The 20,790-nt window shown below is 38.0% G+C and overlaps 1 protein-coding gene across 1 annotated transcript in view; it reads right to left on the reverse strand.

Annotated features, from left to right (window-relative positions):
• Positions 1–20,790, reverse strand: part of NOTCH2 (notch receptor 2) — a 155,458-nt gene that overhangs the window by 31,752 nt on the left and 102,916 nt on the right. Inside the window, exons 11-17 of the mRNA XM_058538926.1 lie at positions 20,520–20,753; positions 16,700–16,810; positions 10,314–10,506; positions 8,801–8,946; positions 7,130–7,243; positions 4,585–4,704; positions 4,017–4,169 (exon numbers count right to left, since the gene is read on the reverse strand). Of these exons, the coding sequence (XP_058394909.1) occupies positions 4,017–4,169; positions 4,585–4,704; positions 7,130–7,243; positions 8,801–8,946; positions 10,314–10,506; positions 16,700–16,810; positions 20,520–20,753 (1,071 nt within the window). The remainder of the gene's footprint in view (positions 1–4,016; positions 4,170–4,584; positions 4,705–7,129; positions 7,244–8,800; positions 8,947–10,313; positions 10,507–16,699; positions 16,811–20,519; positions 20,754–20,790) is intronic.

Raw genomic sequence — 20,790 nt, forward strand, 5'->3', positions numbered from 1 at the left:
TCTTGAAAAATTAATTGACCATTCAAAGCAAAAATAATATTTTGGGAGGTTTATGATACATACATTATGTGACAACAATAGAACAGAAGGCAGGAGGAGTGTAAAGGCAAGCATCCTGTTGTAAGGCTCTTATCTGCTATATAAAGTAGTACAACTGAAGGTCAATTTTAATGAGTTAAAGTTGCATACTGCAAACCCAACAATCACACATACATAAAAGATATAGCTAACATGCCAGTGAAAAAATAAAAGTAATCATAAAAAAACACTCAATTATTCCAAAAGAAGGCTAAAAAAGAGGGAAATGGAAATAGAACAAAGATAAAGTAAATAGCAAGATAGTAAATACTGAACTCTGTCACATCAAAAATCACATTAACTTTAAATGGTAAAAACACCTCACTTAGAAGACAGACATTGTCATATCAGAGAAAAAAAGCAAGACCCAATATATGCTCTCTACAAGAAACCTACTTTAAAGACACAGATGGGCCAAAAGTAAAAGGATGGAAAAAATACATACCCTAACAATAATCAAAAGAAAGCTAGAATAGCTATATTAACATCAGGCAAAGTAGACTTCAGAGCTAGGGATATTACAAGGGGTAAGAAGGTCACTTTATGACAAAGAACTCAATTCTTCAAGAGGACATAACAATCTTAAATGTTTGTGTACTTAATATCAGAGTTTCAAATTACACTAAGCAAAAGCTGATAGAATCGCAAGGAGAAACAAATACGCAATGATAGTGGGAGATTTCAATATCCCTCTGTCAATAATTGACAGAATAAGTAGACAGAAAATCAGGGAGGGTACAGAAGACCTAAAAATACTGTTAACTAATTTGAATTAATAACATTTATAGAACACTCCACCAAAAAACAGCAAAATATACATTTTTTTCAAGTGCACATGGAACATTTACCAAAACAGACCATACACTGGGCCATAAGACGTAACATGCTTTAATAATTTAAAATAATTTAACTCAGGCAAAGTATGTTCTCTGATCACAATGGAATTAAATTAAAATTAAACTAGAAGCTATCTGGAAGGAATCAGCAACAAAACATATTTGGAAACTAAAGAACACACTTCTAAATAATCTATGAGTCAAAGAACAAATCAAAATAGAAAGTATTTTGAGCTGAATGAAAAAACATGACATAAAATTTGTGAAATACAACTAAAGCAGTGTTTTGACGAAAAATATATAGCATTAAATGCTTACGTTAGAAAAGTAGAAAGAAAATTAATGATCTAAGCTTCCATCTTAAGAAACTAGAAAAAGAACAGCAAACTAAACCCAAAGTAAGCAATGAAAAAAATAAAGATTAGAAATCAATGAAATAGAAAACAGTAAAACAATAGAGAAAAACTATGAAACTAAAAATGGGTTTGCTAAAAAAACATAACTAAAATCAATAACCCTCAACCCAGAGCAATCAGAAAAAAAGAAAACACAAATTACCAATATTTGAAATGAGAGAATGGAAATCACCACAGATCTTATAGACATTAGAAGTGCAAGAAGGGAATATTATAAATGACTCTATGCCAATAATTCCGACAACTTAGATAAAGATCATTCCTTGAAACATATAAATCACCAAAGCTCAATAAAAAAGAAATAGATACCCTGAATAACACTATAATCTATTAAAGGAATTAAATTTATAGTTAAAAACCATCCCAGAAAGAAAATTTCAGGCCTAGATGTTTAGTAGAAATAATACCAATTACCAATACCAAATAATACCAATAATAACAATATCCCTCATGAACACAGATACAAAAATTCTTAACAAAATTTTAGGAAATCACATCCAACAATATATAAGAGAAATAATACATCATTACCAAGTAGAATTTATCCCAGGAATTTAAGGTTAGCTTAACATTTGAAAATCAATTAACATAATTCACTTATACAAGACCAAAAAAACTGGTATTACCATCTCAACAGATACAGAAAAATCATTTGAAAAAAAATCAACATTCATTCATTATAAAAAGAAAAAAAAAACTCTCAGCAAACCAGGAGTACATGGTAAATTTCTCAATTTGATAGAAGTCATCTACCAAAAATCCTATAGGTACCATCATACTTAATGGTAAAAGACTACATGCTTCCCCTCTAGAATCAAGAACAAGGCAAGATTGGCTTTCTCTCACCACTTCTATTCTCCATTTACTAAAGGTCTTAGGCAGTGTAATAATGCAAGAAAAATAAATAAAATTCATACAGATTTAAAAAGAAATAAAAGGCGTAGTGGTTTCATTTATTTAGAGACAACATGATTATCTCTGTGAAAAATCCTAGAAATCTAAACTAAACTAGAAGCTAATATAGAATTAATAATAAGTGAGTTTAACCAAAATTACAACACAAAATTACCCTTTAAAACCTTTAAAACTCAGGCTATATGTAAAAATTAATTCAAAATAGTTGTGGACCTAAAGGTCAGTGCTAAAAATATAAAACTTTCAGAAGAAATTAAAGGAGATAAACCTCCATGACCTTGAGTTAGGCAAAAATCTGTTGAATAAGATACAAGAAGCATAAACTATAAAAGAAAATCATAGGTATATTAAATTTCACCCAAATTAAACTCTTCTGGAGCCAGTCGTGATGGCCTAGAGGTTAAAGTTTGGCTCGCTCTGCTTCGGCAGCCTGGGTTCAGATCCTGGGCATGGAACCACACTACTCATCTGTCAGGAGCCATGCTGTGGCAGCCACTCACATAGAAGAACTCGAAGGACTTACAACTAGAATATACAACTATATACTAGGGCTTTGGGGAGGGAAAAAAATAATTAAACTCTTCTGCAAAAGAAAATCAAAACAGAAGCTATAGGTTGGGAGAAAATAGTTGTAAAGCCAATATCTGACAAAGAATTTGTATCTAGACTATAAAGAATTCTTTCAACTCAATAATATGACAAACAATCCAATTTTTGAAATGGGCAGAAGATTTGAATAGACACCACACCAAGTAAGATATACAACTGGCCAATAAGCATGTGAAAAGATGTTCAACATTATTGATAAATAGGGAAATTCAAGTTAAAACCACTGTGAAATACCATATACACCCACTAGAATGCCTAAAATTAAAAATGAGTAATCATACCAAGTGTTCCTAAGGATGCAGTTCAACTGGAACTCTCATACGATGCTTGTGGGAATGAAAATGATACAACCACCTTGGAAAACATTTTGGCAATTTTGTAAAATGTTAAACATATACCTATCCCATAATTCACCTATTCCACTCCTAGATATTTACTCAAGAGAAATGAAATCACATGTCCACACAGACTCATTCACAGCAGCTTTATCTATAATACCCCCAAACTGTAAAAAAGCCAAATGTCCTACTAGTGAATTGTAACATTTCTAAACAATGGAACACTACTTAGCAATAAAACAGAATGAACTATTAATACACACAACATGGAAAATCCTCAAATAACATGCTGAATGAAAGTCATATTCCCTCTCCCTAAAAAAGTTTGCATTATATTATTCCATTTATATAAAATTGTAAAAGTTGTAAACAAATCTATAATGAGAGAGGTAGATCCCTTGTTGCGTGGGACAGGGAAGTGGAAAGGAGGGTTAAATTACAAAAGAGATGAGAATACTTTTAGGTGGATAGATATGCTCATTATCTTGAGTGATGCTTTCAGTTGTCATATGTCAAAACTTACTGAATTGTACATTTAAAATATTGGCAGTGGATTTTATGTTTGAAAAAAAAAAAGAGCTATCATAGCGTTGTCCCCACTTTGTCAGTGTACAAAATCAGTCAGGGAATGCTTAAAAGAGATTCCATTGCCTCAACTCCTAAAGCCACTCGCTTCAAAAAGAAGATTTTTAAAATACTAATATTAAAGACACGTAATAAACTATTGGGATGGCCAGTCTCAGCACTGAGAGGCAGCTGCCTCCACTGAGCTCTTCTCTGCTCCCTGTGTGCTTTCCTCTTCCTCTGGGGGCTGGCATACTTACTGGCAAGGCAGTCATCAATGTCCTCCTCACAGTCCATGCCACTGAAGCCTGGAGGACACTCGCACATGTAGCTGCCCTGGGTGTTATGGCAGAGACCGTGGTTCATGCAGGGCCTGGAGACACACTCATCAATGTCAACTGTACACCGCTGACCTGCAAACATAGGGGCAATGAATGGTCCAGTCTTCGGAAGCTGATTCCCAAAAATTTATGTGGGGCCTGAGCTTCAGCTGGGTGGATGGGGCTACTCCAAGGATATTCTGGTTGGTCTCCTGCTTTGGGAAGCCCCTTAAGCCTTCTCTATCCTGGCAAGTTGCTACCCAGGGGCTAAAATTCCCTATAGAACATCATGGTTTCAGACTGAGGTTGGAGTCTTCCAGCCACTAGGGGGCCCCAAAGACGTGAAAAATGGAAAGGCTTTCTAAGTCATTCCAGTTAGCAGCTCCTGTACAAGGACGGTGTTTTTAACAAAGACAGGCAGGCCTCAGAAGACCAGGGTCTTCCATGTCATCTGATGACCTGACCACTTTGTTTAAAGCTCTTGGTTTCTCCACTCCCACGTTTTTACCTTGCCAGCCAGGAGCACACAGGCAGGTGTAACTCTCAAAATTTGGTGCCTCTTTGCAAACAGCAGCATTCTCACAAGGGTTTGGGGAACAGGGGGCCAATACAGTCTGACAGTTCTTGCCTGTAAAGCAAATGACAAAGTTTATCATGGAGAACTAGCCAAGGGAACTGAAATTTCCCCAAATTCTATACCAAAAGATGCTCTCCGAATTCAAGTCTAAAGTATTGGTTAAGAGCTTTGGAATCTGAGAGACCTATGGTCCTTGGAGAGTCCTGGCTCTAACTTGACTACTGTGTGACCTCAGGCAAGTTAATATTCTTCTCTGAGCCTTCCACAAAAGTAAAATGGGAATTAGGATGATATGTAACTCTTAGAGGCATTTTGAGAATTAATTGAAAAAAATGCTTACAGAGTCCTTATTAGCACAGAGCCTGGCACATAGGGTCAACAACCACTGGGCTGCTGTCATCTTCATGTTATTATCATGAGCTGTTACATGGATTTGGACACTTGCATCAATGATGGGGCGATAGTTTCTGCATCTCCATAGCTAAGATTCAGGGATACTCAGAAGCTCAGCCACATAGATCCTCCTTCATGTGAGCAAGGAAGAAGCAACAATACAGCCTCCTACTCCTCACAACTGCCTGCTCCAGAAGGCGATGGGGTTGATCAGAAAGCCATTAGAGGTGGGAAACAGTGAAGTAATTCTGATTGCCTCCTTATACCAATATCAACAACATGCCGTTGATATCTGCCCACTGATATTTCCTGCCTTAGTATACTGAATATAAGCTTCCAGAAAAAAAAAAAAATTTAAAGAATGCTTTTATTAAAAGGAAGATGAGGTTTTTAAAGTCAAGTTACAACTAACTCAATTTTAAATTTTATCAGAAAACTTTGTATTCGGAAAGAAAAAAAATTACCACAAATTTTCACTGGTATCTCCAACCAGTTTTTAATGTGTCTGGTCAGAACAGTGGCTCACAGGGAAGGCAATGTTGCTTAGTTCCCTTCGTGACAGCCAAACTCAATGACACTTAGAACCCTTAGCCACACTCAGGTTTTTAATCTGCAGAAGCTTTAAGTCTAATATAATTTGTCAAAGTTCACATGTAGTAAATTCTTTTTTGGGGATCCTTATCTGAAGAAAAACCAATAGCTAGCATATAGTCCAAATATTCTTATAGTATCTGAGTAGTATGAAGACAAAATAAGTATTTTCAAGATGAGCTGTACACCTAAGTCATGCTCAGATAAGCCTATGATGTGACCGAGCATGGTGACACCTGCCTATATCTCCCCACAGCCATCAATTCTCAGTCTTCATGGATTTAAGTGAGATGGTCTTCTCACTACCAACAAAAGTGATCAGCACTGTCACTGTGGAATGACATTATTTAGATTGTGCTTGTTTGGGAATGGCTAGGTATCTCCAATAGCTTTGACTATATCAACCAGGCTGGCTAAATGTACATTCCCTACATGAACATTTCTTCTAAAGAGGGACAAAGGTAACAATGTAGTATCAAGTCTTTCAGGTAACAGAGTCATGCTTTTGGCCACTCCGCCACTCTAAACAGCTTAGCATTACTATTAACAGCTGCTATTAATAGCCCAAGATTCCAGGAGAGTAAGAATTCAGCCACGGTCCCACCTGCATGCAAGAAAGAAACATGCAAGGCCATCATCCAGGTTTCTTTTTTGTTCCCCATGGATGAAGAAAATGGATGACAAGGAGGTAAGCGAGCCACACAAATACAATCACTCACAAGATGGCAGTAATGAGGCAGGAGAAAACAAAGAAGAAACATCCAAGCACACACCTAAAATACCACCTGAAACAAATACACCTGATATGAAATGAAGTCACACCCATGTCTTCTTTGTGTGTGATCGCCATCCAAGGGGCAATACCTTTCTGAATGAGACATAGTGGCACTGAATGTGAGGAGAAGAATGGCAGTTAAGAGGACAAGCTTTAGATTCAGAGAGATTTAGGGGCAAATCCCAGATCTACCACTCACCTATGTGACCTTCAGCAAATAACTTTTCTTTGCTTTAGCTTCCATGTATAAAATGCCAATAGGAACTCCTACTTTGTAGAATTATTGTGAGCACTAGATTAAATAACCCAAAGTACATAAAGTGTACAGCACATAGTAAATTACCAATAAGTGGCAGTTGTTGTGTAACTGAAACTAAGACTAAGAGGGCAGGCCAAGGAGACAATGGGTCCATTCAAATGATGGACTAAACCATCAGCTATGCATCTATTCCAGCCTATAATATACAATTAAAAAAAAAAATTTCAAACCCTAAAGTACAAAGAAGGCAAATGAGTTTCCTCACCACTTGCATCTAGGGAGGTCACAGTGTTTTCTCGGAGCTCAAAATCCAGTCAGTGAGGGCAAGAAGGGTGACCAGGGAGTGATTCCTTGAAACAGCATCACTGACACACAGACCCTGTCTCTGAAACTCAGAGGTTTGGCATGACAAGGCAAGACCAAGCATCTCCTCTGGTCCCTGCACCTGCAGGTCTCACCTGTGTATGGCAGCACACAGTGGCAAGTATAGCCACTTATGTCATCAAAGCAGGTTCCTTGGTTCAGACACGGATTTGAAGCACATTCATCAATATTCACCTGACAGTTTAAGCCTGTAGACAGAAGAAAAGCAGAAAAACCAAACACAGTGAACCTCTCTGTTAGCCTCCTCATTACCTCTATTACTAAGCAATCCTCTCAGTGATAAAAATTAAACACCTCAGACATTGCATTAATTTCTTCAGGCCTCTGGAACACCTGTTCATTCATTTCAGTGACAAATCCCTGACATACAATCAGTCGGTCAAAGACCGTGCTTAACCAGTCAAAAAGATGAATGGAAGAACAGTATATTCTAATAGGCTGAAAGTCTAATGCACCTTCAAATACAAGTTATTTCTCAATAATGGACCAAGAAGTTTATTAAGAGTAATAATCTGCTGCTGTATCTAAATATAAGCTCTTTCTGTACAAAGTATATGGGCAGGGCTTCAAAAGGGAGTACAAATTATCAAGGAATAACATTTGTGAATACATTAATCAAAGCCTCTGATTTATGCCCATTCTTTCATATCCACACTCTCGACCACTGATGTGGTAGTACTTCCTGAAGTCACAAAGCTGTTCTGCCCTGATCCAAGACATGAAACCTACTCCCACTATGAAAAAGTGAAAAGCAAAGAAGCATCAATGGGCATAGGATAGTACCCAAATATTACACACCTTTGCACCTTCACTAGGTCCTGGCACAGAGCCCTAAAATAGAAGAACTATAGCACTATAAAAAAGAAAATGATGGTCTGGGAGGACAGAGGTCTGGGTTCAAGTTGTACTCTGCTCCTCAACAGCTGTACAGCTGTGGATTTATGTTTTGATTTTATTTTGTTCATTAATCAGCAAGTCTCAATGATACAAAGAAATAAAAGTGCTTTTAAATCTGCAAGTTCCTTTAATGTAATATAATATATCAAATTGATGAAACGATCTCAGAAAAATTTTAAGTAATCAGATAAAGTGCCTCTGAAACATATTATTGTATCATGGTGGCCTGGCACAATTTTTGAGTAGGAAAATCAATGACTAAGTGGATGGAGGAGTGCAAATATCCATGATTTAACTAGAGATTTCTCTCTCGTGAGTGTCTAAGAGAAAATTGATGACAACTCAAAAAATGATTTTACACAATACCCACTATTCTGCATTTTTCCAGAAGGCCATAGGTGACTATGTATCTAAGAATATCTCAATGTGAAAGAGAATTTGTTGGAAGGGTTTTGAACACATGGATTCTTCCAGGATATTATTGCTATCATAATTACAGTAAAACAATATTTTCATTCTACTACCGATATCCCTTTTGAATTATCATAGAATCAAACCTGCACCTAGAAGCTGACAACTAGAACACCTGTCCAAAGTTGTAGTGGAATCCTACTGGCTCACCTTAAACAGTACTGTTTCAATTGCTCACCTCTATGCTAGGCTGAAAGTAGAATTTATATCTACATTTATGTTTTTATTCCCGAAGTGCCTTAAAAATACTAAGTGCTCAATTGATGTTTGCTGTATGAATGAAGAGGAAAAAGGAAATGGAAAGGAAGAAAGGAGTCGAGCCATGTGCAACAACAGAAAGGCACAGAGGGAGACAGAAACATGCACTTCTGTTTCACCTTTGAAGCCCTTCTTGCAGGTGCACCTGTATCCATTCACCAGATTGTCACAAGTTCCTCCATTTTGGCATGGGTTAGAAACACATTCATTTTTGTCCACTTCACAGTTGATGCCAACCCAGCCTGCATCACAGAGGCACTTGTATCTGAAAGAAAATAGAATTCTTTATTGTGGGGGATGAATATAAAATTGAGTCATATTTAATACAGGACTTGGCCTGGCACAATTTCCTCGAAGAAACGAGGAACAGAGGAGCTCAAGGGTGAGCTCATCTCATTTCTACTCTTTGATGGACCTACACCTGGATCATCGTGCACACAGTGTGAATCACGTGGGCCCATCTGGAATATTCAGTAAACAGACCTTCCTGGTACTTCTCTGGCTCACAAAGATGCTAGAGAAATTAATTAATTATAGTGAGCTTTCATGTATCAACAGTGGTTGGTACAACATATCAGGCCAATCTGAAAGACACATTAACATGGATAAATCCACACAGTTTCTTTTCTTATATATAAAACTAAAGTAAAGCAAACCCTTCAGATCAGTGGTTTCTGGTGCAAAACAGACACCCAGGAAGCAGGTTAGTATCAGAGGCTCCAAGCCACTCTGAGGAGCTCCAGGGATGTCTGACTTCAGAGACATGCTTTGTTCTGACCTGAAACCCTGCCCTAGAAAGCAGCTAGGGTACTGAGCAGGAGAAGGAACAAAAATGAAGGTATTTGAAATACACAGACTTCATTCACAATTTGAACATCATTAGCACTTAAAATGCGGTATCAGCAGCCTCCTTGTCTGGAGATCCTTAGGAAAAGGGTAGATGGGTTGGGATGCTTTGAAGGCTGCCATACTCTGAAACAGGGATACTTGAGTTAATTTACCTTGGAAATAACTTGATTTCCCATTTACCTCTAAATACACTCTTTATTCTTTCACCTGTTGTAAGTACGGCAAATGGCAATGCCCAGAGTCCTGTCCTCTGGCAAGCACACATAGAACTGCCTCATGGGACCTAATGTCACACTCTGTGATTCTAGAAAATTACATATCACACAACTCTCAGGGGCTTGCAAACTGCGAACATTTATTTTACTAGGGCCACATCTAAAGTTAGCTGAGACCAACTTTACTTCAGAGGTACACATTGGTACCATGATAGAACAAAGTTGAGCTTTTTTTAAGCAGAGGGAAAAATCAAATAGAATGTTCCTCAGAACTCAATCTTGCAATAAGTACTAAAAGCACAACTGCCAAAAACTCATAAAATAACGCCAGACTCCTCCATGTGCTGACTACCCACATGAGACAGACATTCCTCCTTATTTTCCACCTACTCAGCATTGGAAGGTAGGGAAGACGTGGCGATGTGGAAAACAATAATGCAGAGTACCAAATCTTCAGCCAAGTCTCAGCTCAAGTTCCTGACTGACTTCTACAGGGTATGGCCAGTACTAAAATCTAAGTGGCTTGGCACAGGTCAATAAGAAATATTGATACATGGCAGCTACTCACCCACTGAGGCCCCCAGTACAGTTTCCATGGATGCAGGGATTACTCAGGCACTCGTTCACCTGTGAGTAGCAGCTGGGGTGATGCGGCCCCTCAGGGCATATACAGCGGAAACCATTCACATCGTTGATGCAGGTCGCACCTTTGCGACAGGGATTGGAGGCACATTCATCAATGTCGATGTTACATCTCTGCCCTGTAGAGAAGGGGGACAGTTTTTGTCAAATCTAAAATACTTAGGGAATAGACACAGAACTACGAGATATTGTGTTGACATCTTCATCTGCTCAGGCCAGAAGATGCCTTGGGCATCAAATGTCAAGATTTAAAGAAAAAGACACCCAACAGCACTCAGTGCCACGTGAGGAAGGAGCAAACAGCTTATCAAAAGATAATAAAGCAAAGTTAACAAAATGCTGGAACAGTGCTGCGTTTTGACACATATTTTTTCTTCACTCCATCTTAAAAACAGGGAAATACCACAAGGATTCAAAAAGAGAACACCGAATGCTACCAAAGTTGCCTGCTCCTCTTGGTGCTGTTCTGAGTACTGTCAAAGAAGCTTTTCTTATCTGCTTAAATTGCTTTCAGCTGGTTTACCACAAATTCATTTCTTCAGTCAGTCAACCTCTTACATTTCTACATATGGTAAATCTCAATTAACTAGAATGCTTAGTGAATGGACTATTAATTTAATGACTAAATTGCTTAAAAGAAAAACCATTTTGCTTTCCTTCTTAGAATTGTATTAACCCATTTTCTGCCTCAGAAAGAAGAACATTCTAAGTATAATTTTATTGTCCTCTGATAATTGAGAAAATAATTCAAGGTCTCTCAATCTAGACCAGTGGTTCTCAAACTTTAACATGCAAAAAGAGTCCCTTAAAGTACTTGTTTTAAAAGGAGATTCTTAGGGCCCATCACCATGGACTGTGATGGGTGGGGTCCAGCAAACCACATTTTAAATAATGCAGGTGGTTCAAATATCACGTTCTGAGAAACTCTGATGTAGACAATTATTAGTTTACCATCATGTAAAAATGCAAATGCTCAGAATATATGAAATTGAGGTGAATATATTCTTCCTCTAAAACATACCCAAGACTGCACTTTGAAAAGATGTCTGCTATAACCTTGATATTTACTGCTTTACGCTAAATGAAATGTGCCAGTTATATAAGAGTTTTGCTTTGTGAAATTTTGAATCATTGGAATTTAACTATATATTCCAAAATAATATAAAATTTTTAAAATAACCCATAATTCTGTAAATGAATGGCAACAAGCAACTGCTATGAAGGAATTTATAAATTTCAAAGAATACAGTATTCTGATTCAGATAAAAACATGCATTTTTATTTAAGAAAGAGTAACCCTGCATTTAGAACAGGAAATTCCAAATGAAATAGATACCCATCCTTTAAAGTATGGGTATTAACATTTTTTCACCCTCCGTTGCTCTCTAAACCATTATTGGCGGTTCTTGTGGTAAAGACCTATAATCTGGTTGTGGTTGCTGTTTTCCCCTTAAGTGTTTTATTAATAACTCATTTTAAAATACCATTTCCTTAGCCTCAACCTCCAATTTTTTCTTTAGATGTTCGCCACTGGCACCAAGATATGAGCCCGAACTCTTCAACTGCAGAGCTGTCCTCAGCCTGCAATCCAGTGGAGAAGGAGAGGAAAAAGCCTTCTTTATGTTCTGTCCTTTTTTGGAAGCATCTTCTCAGAAGCCACTCCTCCTGAATTTTCTTTTAAAACTCTTTCCAGAATCAATTTCAAGACATCTTTAGCCAAGAGGGTTAGGCGCTTTTTTGTGCAGTCTACCATGTGGACTGACAGCTGCTTCCCTAGCAAGGTCCTACCCTTAAGGAGTTTCCACCCAGCATCAGAAATGCCCAGCACAAGACTGTGCACCCTGTTGGACTCAGTAACTACTGAATGAGAAGTCAACCAGTGTTTCTTGTAGGTACTCAACAAATTGGTGTTTAATGAAGAAATGCATGGTATAGTTCAGACTCAAGAGTCTGGGGTTGGATGTCTGAAGTCCCACATTTGAGCTCTAGTCATTCATTCAGCAACATTTACTGAGTGTTTGCTCTGTGCTAGACACTGTTTTAGACACTGACTAAAAAGATGATTTAGGGAGGTCCTTGCCTTCTGGGAACTCACAGTCCTAACTGTGTGACTCACTAGCTGACAACATGGACACATCAAGTTCTATTTCTCATTTGCCTTATTTGTTAAATGGGGAGAATAAAACTTCCCTATCTACATCTTTTGGTTGTTTTTTAAACTTCTTATTGAGATATAATTGACATATAACATTGTGTAAGTTTAAGGTATACAATGTGCTGGCTTGATACATTTATATATTGCAATATGATTACCACTGTAGCTTTAGCTAACACTTCTATCATGTCACATAATTATCACTTCTTTTTTGTGCTGAGAACAATTAAGATCTACTCTCTTAGCAACTTTGAAGTTTATAGTACAGTATTGTTGACTATAATCACTTTGCTAGGCATTGGAACTTATCCGTCTACTAGTTGCAAGTTTGTACCTTTAAACAACATCTCCCAATTTCCCCACCTTCCCTCTCAGCCCCTGGTAACCACCATTCTACTCTCTGTTTTTACAAGTTCAGGTTCTTTATATTCTGCATATAAATGATATCATCCAGTATTTGTCTTTCTCTGACACCTCACTTAGCATAATGCCCTAAAGGTCCATCCATGTTGTCACAAAGGGCAAGATTTCCTTCTTTCTCGTGGCTGAATAATATGCATTATATATATATGCCATATCTTCCTTATCCATTCATCCATTGATGGACACTTAGGTTGTTTCCATATCTTGGTTATTGTGACTAATGCTGCAATAAACATGGGTGTGCAGATATCTCTTTGAGATACTATTTCAATTCCTTCAGATTTCAATTCCTCAGGAGTGAGATTGCTGGATCACATGGCAGTTCCTATTTTTAATTTTTTGAGGAACCAGAATACTGTTTTCTAAAATGACTGTACCATTTTACATTCCCACCAACAGTGCATAGAGTTCCCTTTTCTCCACATCCTTGTCAACATTTGCTATCTCTTGCCTTTTGGTAATAGCCATTCTAATAGGTGTGAGGTGATATTGTGTTGTGGTTTGATTTTCATTACCCTGATGAAGAGTGATGCTCTGCATCTTTTCATATATCTATTGGCCATTTGTATACCTTCTTTGGAAAAATATCTATTCAGGTCCTTTGCCCATTTTTCTTTCCTGATTCTAAACATTTATTTGTTTTCCTTCATCACTTATGTATTTCTTGAATGTATGTACATTGTTTATACTTTCTTCCACAGTCTTTTGTCATTTTCTTATGCAGGCAGTCTGGGTTCCTGATCACACTTTAAACCTTTTTGAAAGCATGAACTCATTTTCTACCACCTTTGCCACAATGCAATGCTCCTCACTTCCCCTTGTTCTTAGCCATATGCCTGTGCAGAATATGCCATTATCTGGTTCACTAAGGGTCAGAGAACCAAAAAGCAATTGCATGTTCAACATTTATAAATGCATAATTTATAAACATTCATAAACTTTACTACTGATTAGAAACTATTGTAAGAGCTTTAAAGAGAGAATAGATTATAAAACTCATACCTATGTTTTCTTGTTGTATTTTGGTGATTTCATATAGTTTTATAAAGACATTGTAACGAGGATTAGCTATGCTAGTAGATTTGTCACTCATGATTAGCCTTTCAAATGCTATTTGAAAATAACTAGGGTTTGGAAGATTGTGAAGCCTTCAAAACTTCACCTACTTCAGATGATATTGGATTTCTAAACACAAATAATGATTTACAGCTTAAAAATACAATCAGTCTGTGGTTAAATCACGTAGCTCTGAGAATGAGAGTGGACACTTCCAGTATCCTCTACCTGGAAATTATTGGGAATTTTCCAATAACATTTTCTAAAATTGGGTTTAGCTACTCCTGCCTAATGTGGCTTTTTTAATTGGGGTATAATTGACATACAACATTATATTAGTTTCAGGTGTACAACATAGTAATTTGATATTTGTATGTATTGCGAAATGATTACCACAGTAAGTCTAGTTAACATCCATCACTACATAGTTACAAATTTTTTTTCTTGTCCTCTGCCTACTTTTTAAAAAGATTATTTGCTTCTTTGCTATTGAGTTGTACAAGTTCTTTATATATTTTGGATATTAACCTCTTATCAGATATACTGTTTGCAAATATTTTCTCCCATTCTGTAGGTTGCCTTTTCAACTTATTGTTTCCTTTGCTGTGCAGAAGCTCTTTAGTTTAATGTATTCCTGCTTGTTTATTTTAGTTTTTGTTCCCTGTGCTTTTGGTTTCTTATCCAATCTATCTACCTTTATGGGCTATTATGAGACATCAGCAAAATAATACATATGAAGGTGAAACTGAAAAAGTAGTTTATAGAAATACTATATGATTTCTTACTTTTCCCATTCAATCAGTAAGTATAATGAGGTTTGAGGAGAACAGAGAATTTAGTCTTAAAAAAAAAACTCTCTTAAATCTGTCAAAGCTGTTATTAAAATGGTAAAAAAAAAAGTAGCAATATTAAAATAAAACAAAGGAAAGAAAACACCTCACATTTATAGTTCACGAGTATATACCACAGTTGTCTCTGATATTTTTAGCAGCTGACTAAAAAAAAAAACAGACCTGGAAAACAGTTCCAAGAACAGGGTACCACCCAGTAACCAAAACATTCCATTTCTTGGTTATGTAGTTTCATGCTACACCTTAAGTTTATCCTAGAATATTTTTAACCATGTCCTCCCTCCTTGACCTTCCTGGTTTGCTGAATGTTAAAAAGAGGGAGAATATGATTCACTGGCATTTCCAAAAAAAATAAGTCCAGTCTAAGGCTTATATCTAAAAAGGAAGCACAAGAGGCACCCACTTGGGCTGCCCAGTGAAGTGGGAATGAGCAGCCTCTAGAGAAGGATTGCCTGGGGTGGAATTCTGGCCGTAGTGCACTGGTAATGCTACTTAACCTCTCTAAGCTCTGGGGTTCTCGTCAATACCATAGGAATGATAATAGCAGTGACAATTAAATGAGATTAGGCACTTAATTTAATTCCTAGCTCAAAATAAGTCCTTAATAAGTGGTAGCTATTCTCTACTTACTACCTATTTAACAAAAATGCATCTATTATCCTAACTAGCAGGAATTTTTGTGTATTCAGTTGGCTGTCACTTAATCTTGGAGTACGAAGTTTCAGGACACAGGAGTACATCTGGCTACCACCAGCAGTGCTTGGCATGAGACATGAGAGCTTTCACCATACCTGTCTTCTGAGTGATCTTCCATTTAACAGGGATTACGGTGACCCAGGTGGGCCACAAACACTCCTCTCTAGCATCCACAATCATACCAAGCAGGAGAAAGGATTGTGAAATACAGAGGAAAGTAAGTTCCCGGTAAGTGAGGGGCAGGCATCCACTTCAATTGGCTCAAATTGCCTTTCGACATCATAGTGTAAAAAGCTCTGAGGAAGTTTCTCACATTGGTTGCAAATGCCCACATGGTATTTATTAAATGGTAACATCATGTTAGTGTCTGCTTGCGTGGCACTGTCTTGAAAGAATAAGATGGGCACAGTATATGCCCTCTGACAGTGCCATTGACAAACAGGAGTGTCAGCAAGGGGCCTCAGGTTTCCTCAGTAGCCTCTAGCACTTTTTGATCAGAGGGCAAAAGATAAAGGTAATCTTATTAACAACAGAAGAGAGAAAATGTGTGTGAGTTTGTGTATGTGCACACGTGTGTGCATGTGTAAATGCCCTCCTGCTTATAACTTAAGAATTATTATAACCAATTTCATTTTAGCCATTTACTTTCTTCCTCCTGGGGAAAAAAAAATATCACTCGTGCTAGCCAAATTAGGTTGGTCCTCCTAAGTTCTGGCCTTATCCAACAATCTCCCACAAGAAGTACTCAGAAAAAAGCATTCAGTGTTTTCAGAGAATTTTACCTAGGATAGGGCTTTACGGAAGTCATTCACTACCAAGTGTAGAAAAATAAAGGTGGCTTTAGAAGCTATATAACTCAAGGACAGCGACAGAAACTCATGGTCTGACTAGAAATTCTTTTCAGGTAGCTATAAACACATGGTCTAAAAACTCTAACTAATGAGTTTCATGTTACCCTTTAGGAAAGGTCTGCAAGTAGAAAATTGGGCCAGAGAAGCACAGAAACAAAACTTTTAACCTTCCAAGAGACAAAAAAATTAGGAAACATTAGAAAAGTCATTTTCCTTTAGATGCCCTTTTCCCAAAGTGATAGGGCTGAAGGTGGGACCTCGCAGCAAAAAGGAGCAGTACCTGTGAATCCTGGTGAGCAGACACAACTGTAACGATTGACACCATCCATACAGACTCCATGGACACAAGGGTTACTTGCACAGTCATCAAAATTGATTTCACAATTAACACCTGAAAAGATAAAAGCAAAGAGAAACCATGCAACATTATCACAGAAATATCAGTGATCTCTGCTTGTGATGCTAAGTGTTAAGAAATCTAAAGGGTATCCAGCCAACCCTGGATGGAGTAAAGCAGTGGTTCTCTAAGTGCAGTCCTCCAGACACTGTCAGGGGGGTCATGAGGTCAAAATGATTTTATTAATCATACACAGCCACTATTTGCCTTTTTCACTGTGTCGGCACTTGCACTGATGGTGCAAAAGCAATGGAGGTAGGGCTGCTGACATCTGAGCCGGAATCAGTGGCACCAAATTGTACCGGTGGTCACTGTATTCTTCCCCTCTGTGCAGTCACAGTTAAAACAGTCAAAATTATTAACTTTATAATTTATTACATCTCGACACTTGAGTATACATCTACTGTTCTGTGTAATGAAGTGAGAAGTACTCAGAAAGCAATTCTGTGGCGTGCCAAAGTACAGAGTTGTCTCCAGGAAAAGCATTTGTGTGACTGTTTGGGTTTTGAACTGAAACAGTTGCTTTTTTCATGGAATCTCATTTTAATTGAAAGAACAACTGATAGACAAACCAGGGCTATTCAGACCTAAGTATTTAGCAAACATTAAGTGAAAGAAGTAAACCTGTCATTTCAAGGAAAACAATTGACAGTATTGGGCTCCAAAGATAAAATTTAAGCTTTCACATGCAAATTAGAATTTTGGAACTTGTATCCACCACTGTAAGTTTGAAACTGACTGTCACTATTATGGGCTAAAGTTCAGGATGAATCTTAAGAGTATAACTTCCTTAACTTCCTCCTGGGTACGCTGTCTTCCTCCTGGTCTATTCCCCAGATGAATGGTAGCATGTGGCTATATTAAGAAAGGTTTAATCATAGATATGGGTAACTAAACAGTAGGAATATACCAATCATTATTGTTGCCATTATTTTGTAAAAATAGTCAGGATATTTCATTATTTATTTAACATGAATTTAGTGATGCTTTTTGGGTATCATAGAAGAATATCTTGATAGTTTAAAAAGTCTAAAAATAAAGCCTGGCAATAAGGATATAAACTAACAAATGAAACTTCCATAACAAAGTGCCATACTTTTGATTCACTCATACTTTGTATTAATATTTATTAATAACAATAATCACATCAAAAATTTATTGATCTATTATTATGTACCAAGTACTCTGCCTCCCTCTTTACATAACTTTTCTCTAATCTTCTCACTCAACCACCAAATCACGTTGCATTACACTCATTTTATCACGGACTTGCACAATTATGGCAGCACAGCTAGGATGCAACCCGGCTCTCTGGATTCCATACTCTTCACCACACCATACTGGTCATTCTATGATTAATGAGGCTACACTGCCTCACTAGCCACAAATGAGGCAAGGGTTTCCATATTCCCTGTATACAAGTGCATACCTTTAGCAGATGTGCCCGCCCTTGGCTGACAACCTCCATTTACCAGCAATTGACCAAGGCAGGCCCCAGGAAGCCATGGTGGTCCAGTGTGACTCTACCCCCATGGCCAAGTTTTGTTCCAGCAGGAACAGACACATAGCCCAAGCTGGGCCAGTGAGATTCTCTCACTGGAATGTTGGAATATAAACTGTATGACCTATGGTCTGCAAATGGCCCTGATTCCTGTAATCTCTGCAAAGCCTTATTGATCAATTCTCATTTGGAATCCATAAGATGTTTCTGTGTGCTTTCATGAAATTGTTTTTGTTTGTTTTGTTGTTGTTTACTTGTTTGTTAATGATTCTTTAAGCTAGTCAAGCTGGTTTCTGTGACTTGAAACCCCCAAAAAACTTACGTAAAACAGCTTCCCATCATAAGATCAGAGGTGAAAGGAAGCATCAGAAGTGATTCTGGGTAGTACATCTCACGTCAAGTACCCAGTGAGTGAGAAAACACAATTGTAACCAGAAAATTGTAAAGTATCCCTTCTGTCTACACACTCATCCAAATGCCAACCTACCAATTTAGACCATATTATGAATGGGTCATGGATTCTTACTCTAGAACTTGAGAGTCTATTCATAATGATTAATTGAATGAATCCTTTCACCCAGGCCCCTAGTACATGCCGGGTCTTTCTCCACCCACTATAGACCAAGATTCTTTATGTTGCCCGCATCTCTTTGCTTAATTCTCCAAGCAGCCAGAGGAATGAATTTGGCAGTTTTCTGAAATTCTGGGCCTTCCTTTTCTATGCTGCCTGCACACCACTCATATTTACTTCTTGTCTTTCTCAGTGACAGCTACTTACACCTTCTCTGCCCTCCCCAGGGAACACACCTGATACATCCTGGCATAACAATACAGTCCCAGAGAAAACAAAGTGCTTGCCAACCCACCACTCACCCAGGTTTCCAGTACGTTGTTATAATGGGAATGATAGCAAAGCCTAAAACAGCCCCACCATTCTAAAGGCATCCATTCAATTCCTTGTAAATCTCTCAAATTTCTTTTCATACTGCAATTTCTCATGTCTGGGGACCGGCCCGGAAGCAAATTGCTTTTGGAAGGTTTCACAAAGATCTATTCAGCCCTTTTAGTGAGTTATCTAAACGTGGGGAGGGGGGAGGCATTTTCAACTGTGAAGGCATGGGATGTTTTTCGTATGCTTGAGCAACTCAAAAAGGACTTTGTTTTCAAACTTGGCATGTAAGAGGTCCTGGATGAAGACCAGGGCCTTTGACAAGTTTGAAGAAATGGATTTGGAAATAACAAAATAAAATGAGGGCAGCGAACCACCTCTCCCACCTTTGCCCCCTACATAGGCTATTTTTCTTAAATCGAGAATGAGTTCTCAATAAATCACTCCCTTGTATTGGCAGGTCCCCTTCTAACAAAGGCACCCACTAGTTAATCTTCCACTAATATATTTTCCTTTGATCTGAGACATAGTGCTTCCCTGTCCATTAACCACAGTTGTGACCACAATTATTCCTCAAATAAGTAAAACAGAATCCAGTGAAACCTGTGAAATGCTGCTGCCTGAGAAAATAATTCAACATTTCCCCAGAAAGAGCAGCATGCCCTCACAACTAACAAGCAGTCATTCAACCGGAGTCAGGAAACCGCAATGAACTTGGGATGGGAAATGGCAGCTCTGCATTCTAATTTACAATGACTGGGACATGCTGCAAAGTCTTTCCTCTCCCTTACAATCCCCTAAATTGCCCAAGACCCACCAGAGACAAATGGCAGAAGAAAAGCGTCACATTAAAGATACTAGAGTCTGAAATATAGAAAAAACTATTGGAAGGGCAGGAGGGAGGAAGGGAGGGAGGGAGAGTGAGACAGAGGAAGGGAGGAGGAAAGGACCAACTTCATTAATCTGAGTGGGGTGGAGGTTAAAGAAAAAAAGACAACCAAATCAAGCCACAAAGACAAGAGGGTTTTCAATTTTAAATAATAATTTCAATTTTTTAAAGTGGTGTGCCTCTTTTTAATGAAAAACACATACACAAAATCATCAGCTTTGTAAAGCTATTGTCTCTAATTTCTCCACTGGCTAGAGCCATCTGCCTCTGAGATGTTTCTGGCTGTGGCTTTGGCTGTGCTTCTCTGAATCAGGACTATGTTTTAGGCACCTAAGTATATGCCGAGAGAGTCTGAGACATCTGTGTAAATTGTTTTTGAGAAACAGTGAAAACACCAAAGGAAACATACACAGAGCAGGCTTACCTGACGTGCCCGGCTGGCAGTTGCACTGGTAGCCATTTACCAGGTCGATGCAGCGACCATCATTCAAGCAAGGGCTGCTGTAACACTCATCTATCTGGTCACTACAGATGGCGCCCATGTACCCGGGATTGCAGATGCAGGTGTAGGAATCAATCCCATCCTGACACTGGCCGTGGTGGCAAGGGTCGGGGTCACAGTTGTCGATGTTTTCCTCACACAACACACCAGTGAAACCTTGGAAGGAATTTGACCAAGGAGGCTTAAAACCTAA

This window comes from Diceros bicornis, chromosome 4 (assembly GCF_020826845.1).
Source record: "Diceros bicornis minor isolate mBicDic1 chromosome 4, mDicBic1.mat.cur, whole genome shotgun sequence".
Lineage (NCBI taxonomy): Eukaryota > Metazoa > Chordata > Mammalia > Perissodactyla > Rhinocerotidae > Diceros > Diceros bicornis.